The sequence below is a fragment of the Equus przewalskii genome, chromosome 1 (genome assembly GCF_037783145.1).
Source record: "Equus przewalskii isolate Varuska chromosome 1, EquPr2, whole genome shotgun sequence".
Classification (NCBI taxonomy): Eukaryota; Metazoa; Chordata; class Mammalia; order Perissodactyla; family Equidae; genus Equus; species Equus przewalskii.
Window position 1 is genome coordinate 37,423,640 of NC_091831.1, and position 11,633 is coordinate 37,435,272.

An 11,633-nucleotide genomic window follows, 5' to 3' on the forward strand; every position below is an offset into this window, starting at 1 on the left:
GGCATCAGTTTCCTGCTTTTGATACATATTCTTACGAGTGAAAATGACATTATTTTTAAAAAAATTTTCCAGGATAGCTGTAATTTGCTTATATAAGACAGTATCTCTCTGTTTTACTTTATACAAAGAACTAATGAACATCCTTATTTCTCTTATGTTATACATGGCACACTTCTTTCAAAGGCCTACGTGAGCTGCAATTTCATGGAGAACACTAAGGACAGCGCTACTTTATACTGAGTAAAAAATGCTCTATTTTCGTTGTGTCAGGACAAAGGAACAGGCAGCAAAGCAGAGCTTGTTGACCGGGTTAGGACAGAGTCCTGGGATTTAAGCATGGTAGGGGTATCTCAGACCAAGCAGGCCAGGAGACCAAAAGGTCCAGGGAAGCTGGAAAGGCTTATGGAGTCAAGTGGGACTGCAAGGTCAGGGTGGAGTCTGGTAGCCCGGTGAGCAGAGCGATGCCCTCATTCCTCTCATTATCAATATAAACTCCATGATCAATCAGAATAATCATTTACACATACTCTTGATAGCTCTCCCCTTCTCTACTTCAACTCCTTTCCCTCGCTCTTCTTTTGTCATACTTAAACCATTAAACCTGGCTGAATCAAATTCTCTACATACTCTTCTTCTACAAAATTACAGCTGAACACTGGGAGAAAAACATGCACCATGTTGATTGGGCTCTCACCTTAAATTTAAGACCATAAACTTCAAAGGGGTCCTTTATCTGCCAGTCATACTTACCACCCTGTCCATTATGCTCCTCACCAATACTTCATGCCTTCTCCTGTCTTCTCAAACCCTCAACATATCCCCCCTCAAGCTCACTCTTCACTGATGATCTGCTTCCTATTTTACTGAAAAAAGGGGGAAAAAAACTGAAACAAAGAGAATTCATACCACCACACCCACTCACTCACTAGCATCCAGGCTTTGTGCTCCTGCCTGTCTCCAGAACTTTCATGTACCTATCTAAAGCCAATCTCTGCTTCCTGCACTGCACCCCCTCCCGGTGCCCCAAGAACCCTGCTCCAGTACTTCTCCCCTTTCACCCATGTACATCTTTTCCCGTCTACTGAAGATTCCCATCAACTTCAAACATACTATTTCCCCATCTTTAAAAAAAAAAAAACCAAAAGCTTCTGTTGACTCTACTTCCCTTGTCAGCTACCACTCCATTTCAGAGCTACCTATACTCACTCTCTCCAATTCCTCTCTTCCCATTCTTTTTTCACCCTTTCTTTACCTTCATTAATGTGAAATATTTACATAATCATGGTACAATTATCAAAACCAGGAAATTAAAAAAACTTCCATCCTCTCACACCTATCCAGACTTTCATTCCTTACCACTCCACTGAAACTCCCTGACAAGATTATCTGTGACCTTTGTGTTGCTAAGGCTAGTGATCTATTCTCAGTCTCAATTTACTCAATACATTTGACTCAACTGATCCCTCCTCCTCCTTGACATTCTGTGTTTACTTTGCCTCCCAGGATCCCACACTTTCTGTTTTCCTCCTATCTCAATGACTCCTCCTTCTCAGCACCCCAGAGCTCAGTCCTTGGTCCTCTTCTCTAGCTACACCCATTCCCTTGGTGCTCTCATTGTTTAAATATGATCTCTGTGCTGAATCTCCAGACTCATATATCCAACTCCCAACTGGTCATCTCCATTTGAATGTCTCATAGCTTACATTCAATTTCCAAAAAATAACCTTCTGATCGTTCACCCTCAGCCTTTCCTATAAGATTTGATGACATCTTTAATCTCTTGAGTTTCTTACATCAAAAATCTTGAAAATATCCTTGACTCCTTTTTCTTTTATGATCCACATACAGTTCATTAGCAAATGTGTCTCTACCTTCAAAATATAACCAGAATCTGACCACTTTTACCAGCACCACCAACACCTTGGTGCAAGCCATCCCCATCCCTTGCCTGGATTATTGCAATAGCTTCCTAACAGATCTATTTTCAACAGTAGTCTGAGTGATGCTTTTAAACATAAATCAGATCACGTCACGCCTCTGCTCAAAACTCTGCCTGAAATGGGTCTTCATTTCTCTCAGAGTAAAAGCCAAAATCCTTAAAATGGCCATACAAGAACTGTGCACTGCACCCGTGGCCCATGTCCACCCCAATTAATCTCTCTGAACTCTCCTTCATTCACTGCTGTCCAGCCACACTGGCCTCCTGACCCCTTCTCAATATGTCGGGCACACTCCTGCCTTAGAGCCTTTGCTGTTGCTATTCCCTCCACCTGAAATACTCTTCCCGCAGATATCTGAATAGTTAACTCCTTTATGATCTTAAGTCTGTACAAATGTCACCTTCTTAATGAGTTAATGAGGTCCACGCTGAACACAAGCTTAAATTATAACACCGTCTCACTGACTGCTCAATTCTCCTTACCCAGCTTGACTTGCCCTTTTTCTATAGCATTTATTACCTTCTAATATACACTATGATTTACTTACTGCTTACTGTGTTGTCTGATGTGTCCCACGTGCCCAGAATACTACCTGGAGGAGGAGGTGCTCAGTAAATATTTGTGGAATAAATGAGGACACAAGGGTTAGGAATAGTAAACAGAGCCAAGACTCTAGGACCTATAAGTGTAATATTATAGTCAAGCCAGAAATCAGTCTACAGTTTTGACTAAAACAAGGCAAGAGATCCTGAGTTTACTAGTAGTTTTTTTGACAATTAAAATCAGCTAACTCAATATAAATTTAAATCTACTTCAGTTTTCTAAAATACAATGATCATTTTCTGTTAACTGAATAAAGAAATGTCAGTGGCTGAGCATTCTGAAAGAACATAGCTTTGTTCACTGGTTTTTAAATTTTTGATACAACATAGTAGTCTGGTAAAAACCACTAAGTTATAAAACATCAGCAGTTATGACAAGTCTTCAATGTATCCCTAAGGAAATTATCTTTTATCTTTTCTACAAGGTTGGACTGTACTTGTTCACGTTTATACTCCACCTTTGTGCTAGACTCGTAAACATACCTGTACACCAACCATGATCTCTAATCCTACATACTTTTGTATTTTAGGTTTATATTTTTTCTCAATCCATCTTTGGTGTCAGTTCCAATCCATTCTGACCTAGATATGATTTATTCTCAGAAGCCAATAGAGAAGACAATTTCATTTTTAATTTGTTATCCCCTGGTTTTGTCTTTTAGTGTCCACTATGACACTTTGCTCAACTGTTTAAACATTCTTTACTATCTAATGCATAGTTTCAAAAGCTAAAAGGACTATATATCTAATATAATTCTTCTTTAACATTATTACCAATAACAGATGACACCTGGATTGTTTAAGACCTATAATTATTCTTTCTCATTTAGAAAGAATCATCAAAATGAACACTATACTCACTTTCATGATTGACTAGTTTCTGCCAAAATACTGTTTGAAACATCTAACATCAGTATACCAATGACCTCTTTTCCAGCACAACCCTAAAACATTATATTTGCACCTACTGAGACTTTAAATATAATTTCTATTTAGGCCTTTGATTTTTATTCTAAAAATAAGTCTTGACTCTAAAAATCAAATTTTATAAAGAATACATTATTGAAAAGTTCACTTTATATCTTTCCTTCATTATAATGGCTATTTATTCAGAATTAATAATAAATTCAGATTCTGATTTGGTACATAATGACAGGCATATACTCACAAAAACATAGTTAGAAGAGGCTTATTATATATACATTTTTTAATTCACATTAAAGAAATTTTAGAAAATATAGCCAAGCAGAAAGAAGAAAAAGTAAAATTAAGGAAATGTCATAATTTAGTATGAAGATGCCCCCAAGTAAGAGATCCAGGATTCAGAACCTGGCTCTAGCACTTATTAGCTGTGTTACTTAACCTTGCTGAGTCTTGTCTCTGTGAAAAACACTGGAATAAGAATCAGAAATACTCTGCCCTTATACCTTCTCATAGCTGGCTCCTTCTTATACTTTTGGTCTCTGCTCACATGGTAACTCCCAAGAAAAACCTTCCTGTTTTATTTTTCCTCATAGCATTTGTTATACAGAGCATCTGAACTTACATCATGTACTTGCTAACTGTCTGTTTGTCCTATTAGAACATAAGTTCTAGGAGGGCAAACACTATGCCTGCCTTGTTTATTGCTGTGTTCCCACTGGCCAGAACAACGACTGGCACAACGCAAGTGCTAATAAATATTTGCCAAACGGTTAAATAAGACCACCTAACTAGAAGGGTTTTGAGAAGATTAAATAAGACAATGACTGTAAAGCTCACGACCACAAATACGACAAACATTCAATAAATAACTATTACTTTAATCTTGTATTAGCATTTACTTTAATTACTATATGATTAAAAGTACAAACTGTCTAGTTCAAGAGATGCCAGTATTATAAATGTCTGGTCCAGAGCAGTGCTTCTCAAACTTGAGTGCACCACAGAATCACCTGAAGAGCTTGTTATTACAGACTCCTGGACTCCTCCCCAGAGACTCTGAGTCAGTAGGTAACAGTAAGGCCCAAGAATTTGCACTTCTAACAAGTTCCCAGGTGATGCTGCTGGTCTGGAGACCGCACTTTGAATTGCAAGTGCATGTAGCATAAGATTTGTAAACATTGAGTACCAATGTATCAAGAGCTCTCTGTAGCTTAGATACTTGTGTACTTATGACACTTGTTCAGAAACAATAAATGGTTGGTACTTAAATGTTACCATCTTATGATTAAGTTATTCCCTCACTCTTACAGATTACCACATAAAGTCACCAACTCCCTTAACTGTCACATCAACTATATTTGATTAACAATTAACCCTTCTTCTTTGCATAAGTTAAAAACTAAGTACAACCATGTGTTTTTCCAAAGAATTCATTCTCAGCTAAAGGATTACTGCCATAATCTCTGCAAGGGCAGAAAGAAGAAAGCTTCCCCTTCCTGTACCACAGATTTCCATGTCTATAACCTTCCCTTTTTTCTGAGGAAGGACTCATTAGATTCTTAAAGGGGACCCTAACCACAAAGAGTTAAGAACAAATGCATTGTATTCTTCACATTTCAGCTGCTGGAACAAAGCTCTTTTGTTCTTAGTTTAAGTGAAAAATCTTTCATTTTCAGTCACCAACCTATACAACCACCAGGAAATACTCTACAAGCAACCTCAAAAAGTTTCTCAGGACCTGGTGCAAGAGACAGAACATCCCTTAATCTCCAACCGCCAATCTCTAGTCCTCAATCCAGTGCCTCCCTCCCTAAGACTCACAAGGCTCCCACCTATATTCTAGAAGACAGTTCTTCAAAATTCATAATTCCTAACCTAAACTGCCTACATGCATTTGAATCTTTAAAAGGAAGAACACACAATAAAATAATCAATTGATTAGCCATTTATTTATTCATTTAAGCTTTTAGTGAGCACTCAAGCACCAGGTACTAAGGATACACTTAATGCAAACCTGTCTGTGGTAGCAGGTGTGTGGCATATCTCAGAGGAGATGAGTTTTAAAGGATGGGTAACTGCTAGGCAGGCATACAGGGGAAGTGCATTCCAAGCAGAGCAAGCACTGAACCAAGTATGTGCATGTGTATGTGTGTGTTTGGTGGCAGGGGAAGAAGAGGTAGGCAGAAAATGGTTACAGGTAAGTAGCTTTAATTTATCCTGAGGGCAGTAGGGTATCTGTAGGAAATTTTGGGTAGGCTGAGAGTGACTGATGAAGACAGTAAGCTGTTTTAAATGATCATCACTCTGACACAGGTTAGAAGTGGGCTGCAGTGACTTCAGTGAGAAGTAATAAGGACCTGAACAAGAAGAGTCACAGGGGGATGGAAGTGAAGGGACAGATTTGAGAGAGATTAAAGAGAGAGACTAGACAGGAGTTTGTCCCTGTTTTGTTAGTGAAGGCAAAGAGAGGCAAGTATGGAGTATATTTCTTGCCTGGACATCCCACTCATTCATTTTTGGATACGCTGAGTTCCAGGTGGATTTAGAATATGCAAGTGGACATCCAGTAGGATTCTGAAGATAGAAGAAATAAAGATCTGGGAGGCATCAGCACAGGTAGTTGAAGTCTCAGAGTAGATGAGTTCACACAGGAAAGAAAAAAGATAGATCAAAATACCCATGGAGAAAGTTCTTCCTGGCTTATGAGAAGTTTTGCCTGATAGAGTTTAAGTTCAAAATTTATCTTTTTTTTTTTTTGAGGAAGATTAGCCCTGAGCTAACATCTGCTGCAAATCCTCCTCTTTTTGCTGAGGAAGGCTGGCCCTGAGCTAACATCCGTGCCCATCTTCCTCTACTTTATATGTGGGACGCCTACCACAGCATGGCTTGCCAAGTGGTACCATGTCTGCACGCAGGATCTGAACCGGCGAACCCCAGGCCGCCAAAGCGGAACGTGTTCACTTTACCGCTGTTCCACCAGGCGCCCGGTCCTCAAAGTTTATCTTTTTTACCACTGTACCCCAGTGGCTAGTGAAGTGCCTGACATCTACTTATTTATTTTAAAGAATTCAGTAATTATTTGTGTGAAGATGTTTATTTCCTGAGGTTTGCTGGGTTATTAAAATTATCTCACAGACATCTTACCATGGTTAATATGAATTTGGTTTATCTAGCATTAAGTGACCGTGTAAAGCTAAAACTCATTTGTGCTTCAAATTTTTACTTCATTTTAAAATTTTATCTTTTTAACAAATGTCCTTGGCCTACTGAAGGGAAGTGGTGTTAGAAGGTAAGATATGAGCCTCCTTAAAGATGGGGCTTTTATAAGTTTTTTTTTTTTTTGCAACTCCTTGCCAGGAGCCCGGGACATAGTTTGCCTCTCTCTCCCACCTGACTGGCTTCCCCCTTTCTCTTTCTCCCACATAGCTAGAGTGCTAAGAACATTAAATGCTACCACAGTCAGCCGTCCTGCTGGTCCTTTTGGCCCTTATTTCTACATTCACAGGGAAGCCAGGCTGTGTTAGCTCCAGAATTTCTCAACAGGAGAATGGAAGAGCAACAATCTATCTGATTTGAGGAGGAGAGAGAAAGAGTTGAAATGCGTTTTGCAGAGTATTTTGAAAGAAGAGTAAAATAACTTCATTTACCTCTGTCAAAGTGGGAAGAGTCACTCATGTTCCCTACCTCCCACCCCAATGCACCTCCACGGCAGCCAGGCCCAGGTGCTAATGTCCCACCTGAGAAGGCCTAGGGCTTATGGCTTTAGGAGTTTCAGAAAATACTCTAATTCCTTCTCTTGCATTCCATTCTACTACAATATCCTGACACATATCTGCCATTATATCATTCTGTTTCATTATTTCCATCACACCTATCGGCATCTAAATTTATTTTGTACATTTCATAACTTGATTACTCCTTCTTCCATTGACCAGACAGTCCAGAAGGGTAGATTCCAAGTCTGGTTTTGCTTACCAATAATAAAGCTCCATTTATATATTTCAAACTTGAACAGTAAGACCAAAATCTGTGTATTTTATTATGAGTTTTCATAATGAGAACTATTATTTACCCATTCTTTGTCTCTTTTTTAAAGATTGGCACCTGAGCTAACAACTGTTGCCAATCTTTTTTTTCCTGCTTTTTCTCCCCAAATTCCCCCAGTACACAGTTGTATATGTATATATGTTTTCAGTTCTGGGTCCTTCCAGTTGTGGCATGTGGGATGCTGCCTCAGCGTGGCCTGACGAGTGGTGCCATGTCCACGCCCAGGATCCGAACCAGCAAAACCCTGGGCAGCCCAAGCAGAGCATGCAAACTTAACCACTCGGCCACGGGGCTGGCCCCTGTTTACTCCTTCTTTCCTTATGGTATCATAAAATTGTAGTCTTTGCATAAAGTTATTTTAATTAGGTATTATTTTTACATGCCTAAGATAAAAAATATTATAGGGTACCACAGTGTCACATGACAATTCTCACTTTCCTCCTGTCCCATTTGGCCATCTGACTTTTCTATTTTCTATACTGATCCCAAATTACAGCACCACTGTTATCTGTCCCACATTATACATAAGAAAACCAGATAACAACAAAGACCCAAAAATGATTCAGGAACACTGTTTTGCGGTACTATTTATCTGATTGTAACAAATAACAGGACATTTTACAAGTGGGATAGTTTTTGCCTCTAAGCCCCAATATAAATACAACCAAAAAAATACACAGAAATCCAAGGACCAGAAAGTATCAAGATTAGCATAAAAGAGTCCTCAAGTCTCCTCAGACATGAGATTGAGTATCTGACTCTATCATTTACTCTACTGTTCTATGTTCTCTGTTGATGATAAAGACCACATTTGTGATTTACCACTGTCTTTTAATCACACTTCTGCCATGTTCAGTCTCTCTCAGTAATGGGGCTTGATGACCACCATGGGATTTTTCAGGATAGAATGACTTGTGCAGTTAAGCTGTCACTTTACCCCTTTAGACCTTAAATTGCTGTTGCAAACATAAACATAACCCTATCTTATAAAATGATTATTCATACTTCTAGAATCTTTGTTTTTACTCTAAAAAAGTGAAATTTAAATTGGGATTTCATTATACCCCAAAGAAAATTTTCTCATAGAAGAACAGATATAAAATCTGTATTATATAGGTAGAAATTGGAGAATTTGTGCTTTCTTCTCATCTTTCAAAACAACGTTGGCAGTTTTTCCTGGAGAAATCCAAAGATAAAAACAATGCACAACTGTTGGAAGAAACAAAACACACTGTGGACCATGTCCAAGTACTATGCTTGGTGTAGAGTGAAACACAGGAGTATAAGATAAAGATCCCACTCTAGAGCAGCCACATCCCATTGGGTCCTGCAAAGTACATCCATGATCCAATCACTCGGCCCACCTCCATCTCACACCTCATTACCCTGGCTGCGGCTGGATAACCTTTCAGCTGACCTTCAGCCAGCGCCTTCTAACTGATTTGCTATTCCTTGAACCTGCTAAGGACATTCCCACCCCAAGCCTTGGACTTGCTTTTCTTTCTGTCTAGAATGTTCTTCTCTTATATCCACAGAAGTCAGTCCCTTCAGGTTTCTGTTCAAACGTCTTGGTAGCAAAGAGGCGGACCCTGACACTCTATAAAATAACCCAATCTCTCCTATCTACAATCCTTCTTTGTTCCTCTTCATAGCATTTAACACTATCTAACGTGGCACATATTTATTACTAGTTTCCCCTACTAGAATGTAAACTTCCTGAGAGCAGAGTTTTGACTATCTTGTTCACTGCTGCAGCCTCTGTGCCTAGAACAGTGCCTGGCACACAGCACGTATTCAATAAATATCTATTCGATGCTATTTAACTGAATATTGTTCAAGTTAAATAATGACACAGAGCAACAATAAATTACTATTTCAAGAACAGTTAATAGTTAATTGCTAACTGAATTGCATGGGCCAGTAATACCCAAAAGGAATAAATATCAGCATCATTTGGAGGGGTTTTCCAAAAAACACATGCCCAGACCTCACCACAACATACACTGAAACTCTCTAGGTAGAGTTTCTGAGCATGAGTATGTTTAAACAGCTTTCTAGATGATTCTATTCTTTTTTATTGTGGTCAAATCTACATAACATAAAATTTGCCATTTTAACCATTTCCAGGTCATTCTGTCTTGTACCCGTTTGAAACTAATGGTATAATATTATGTCACTTCAGCAGAGGGAGAAGAGCTAAAAGGGAGGGATTAAAAAAAAAAAAGCACCATGTTATCTTAGAAAGAGCATGGGTTTGGGAGTTGAATCCAGGTCCATTCCACCACTCACTAGCTGTGAGACTGGGAAAGTTACTTAACTCTTAGTTTCCACACCCACAAAATGAAGATCATCTCTATACCCTCTCTCTCTCTCCCCTCATCCACTCCAAACTGCTTCAAGGTTACTGTAAAGCTAAAATGCAGATATATAAAGTATCTATTTTGGTGCACAAAATAGGCATTAAACTAGAACTCACTGGAATTATTTTCATTGAAGTAAGATAAATTCATACTGGCAGAAACACAAAAGGTATGAAATCCTGGCATAAGTGGCTATAAAAATGTTTCTTCCTCTACTGATGGGACAGGTGAGAAAGAAAGTTGTCAGGAGTTCCACAGATTTGACCATATTAATAAAACAGTGCTTCTCAAATGTGAGAGTGCTTCAGAATCACCTGGCGAGCTTGTTAAATACAGACTGCTGGGCCTACTCCCAGAGTTTCTGATTCAGTAATTCTGGGTTGGGGCCTGATAACCTGCATTTCTAACAAGTTCCCGGGTGATGTTGAGGCTGGTGGTTATTAGTCAAAGGGTACAAAGTTTCAGTTATACCAGATGAGTAAGTCCTAGAGATCTGTACAGCATAGGACCTATATTTAATAATACTGTGTTGTATACTTAAACTTTGCTAAGAGGGTAGATTTTACATTAAGTGTTTTTATCACAAAAGTAATAATAAGAGGGGGAGGAAACTTTTGGAGGTGATGGACAGGTTTATGGCATAGATGCAGTAATGGTTGCACGGGCATACGTTTATCTCTAAACTCATCAAGCTGCATACATTAAATATGTATAGCTTTTTGTATTTCAACCATACCTCAATAAAGTGGTTTAAAAAAAAAAGCAAAGAATTAAAGTATGCACATCTTAATTAAAAAACTATAACCAATAATATGCTTACGATTTTTTTAGAACATTTTAAAATCAGATGAAAGTCACCTATTAAGATTTAAATAACACAAGAAAAATTTCATGTCACAGGTATCCTAATGACAAATATATTCAATCCTGAAAATAAATTCAAAGTTAATTCTTAGAATACTCATTGCTTTAAAAGTTAAAATCTAGATAAAAAGAAAATGTGTGGTTTTAAAAGAGAACACGCAACTGATGACTTTGGAGGGATAGATGACATAAAAGGATACTTACAGGTATGGAGGCATTCGGTCACTGTAGTTGGCTTGATCAGATACCCTTTACAGATATAGCAGGTGATGTAAGGATTGAAATCTTTTACCAAGTGTTTCCTTTGGGTAGCCATTCGTGGTCAGCTATAACTGGCTTTAGTAGTACAGGCAAAGAGGGGTATTAAGTAGATGAAAGTCTGATGCCAGGAGCTGGTGTGGAGTTCCCAACTGGATGTCCTGAGGCATGAGAACTGACATCCAGATTTATCATGAGATCACTGGTCATCACTCCTTTTGGTGGTTCTGCTTTTCCATATCTGTCTCCACAAAAATTTTAAAAAGATGAGAGAAAAAGGTGTCAAATTCCTCATACCGTATTAATATCATTATCTTAGCAGCACATGTTACATGTTCCAAATTGGGTGAACAGGTGAAGAGAACGTTTCCCTCATCGTAACATTAATTTGTACAACTGTTATTATTTAAATCAGAATAATGACAAATTCACCCAATCCCGGGGCCTCAACTATCACCTCTGTACAAATGACACCCAAGGCTATTACCACCAGTTTTGATTTCCTTCCCTCTCCAGTAATGCACTTTAACTATCTGCTTGACTAGGAGTTCCTGCCAATACAAGTTAAAAGATTCAGAACTGAAGTCATTATCTTCCCTATCAAAACGCTATTTCCACTTTGTACCCCACACCCAGTG

General features: G+C 38.6%; 1 protein-coding gene across 12 annotated transcripts in view; it reads right to left on the reverse strand.

Annotated features, from left to right (window-relative positions):
* PCGF5 (polycomb group ring finger 5) overlaps positions 1 to 11,633 on the reverse strand; it is a 117,665-nt gene that overhangs the window by 51,362 nt on the left and 54,670 nt on the right. For all 12 annotated transcript variants that reach the window (XM_070610563.1, XM_070610604.1, XM_070610610.1 and 9 more), the window contains exon 2: positions 10,942 to 11,236. In XM_070610563.1, coding sequence (XP_070466664.1) covers positions 10,942 to 11,053 — 112 coding nt within the window. In that variant the 5' untranslated portion in view covers positions 11,054 to 11,236. The remainder of the gene's footprint in view (positions 1 to 10,941; positions 11,237 to 11,633) is intronic.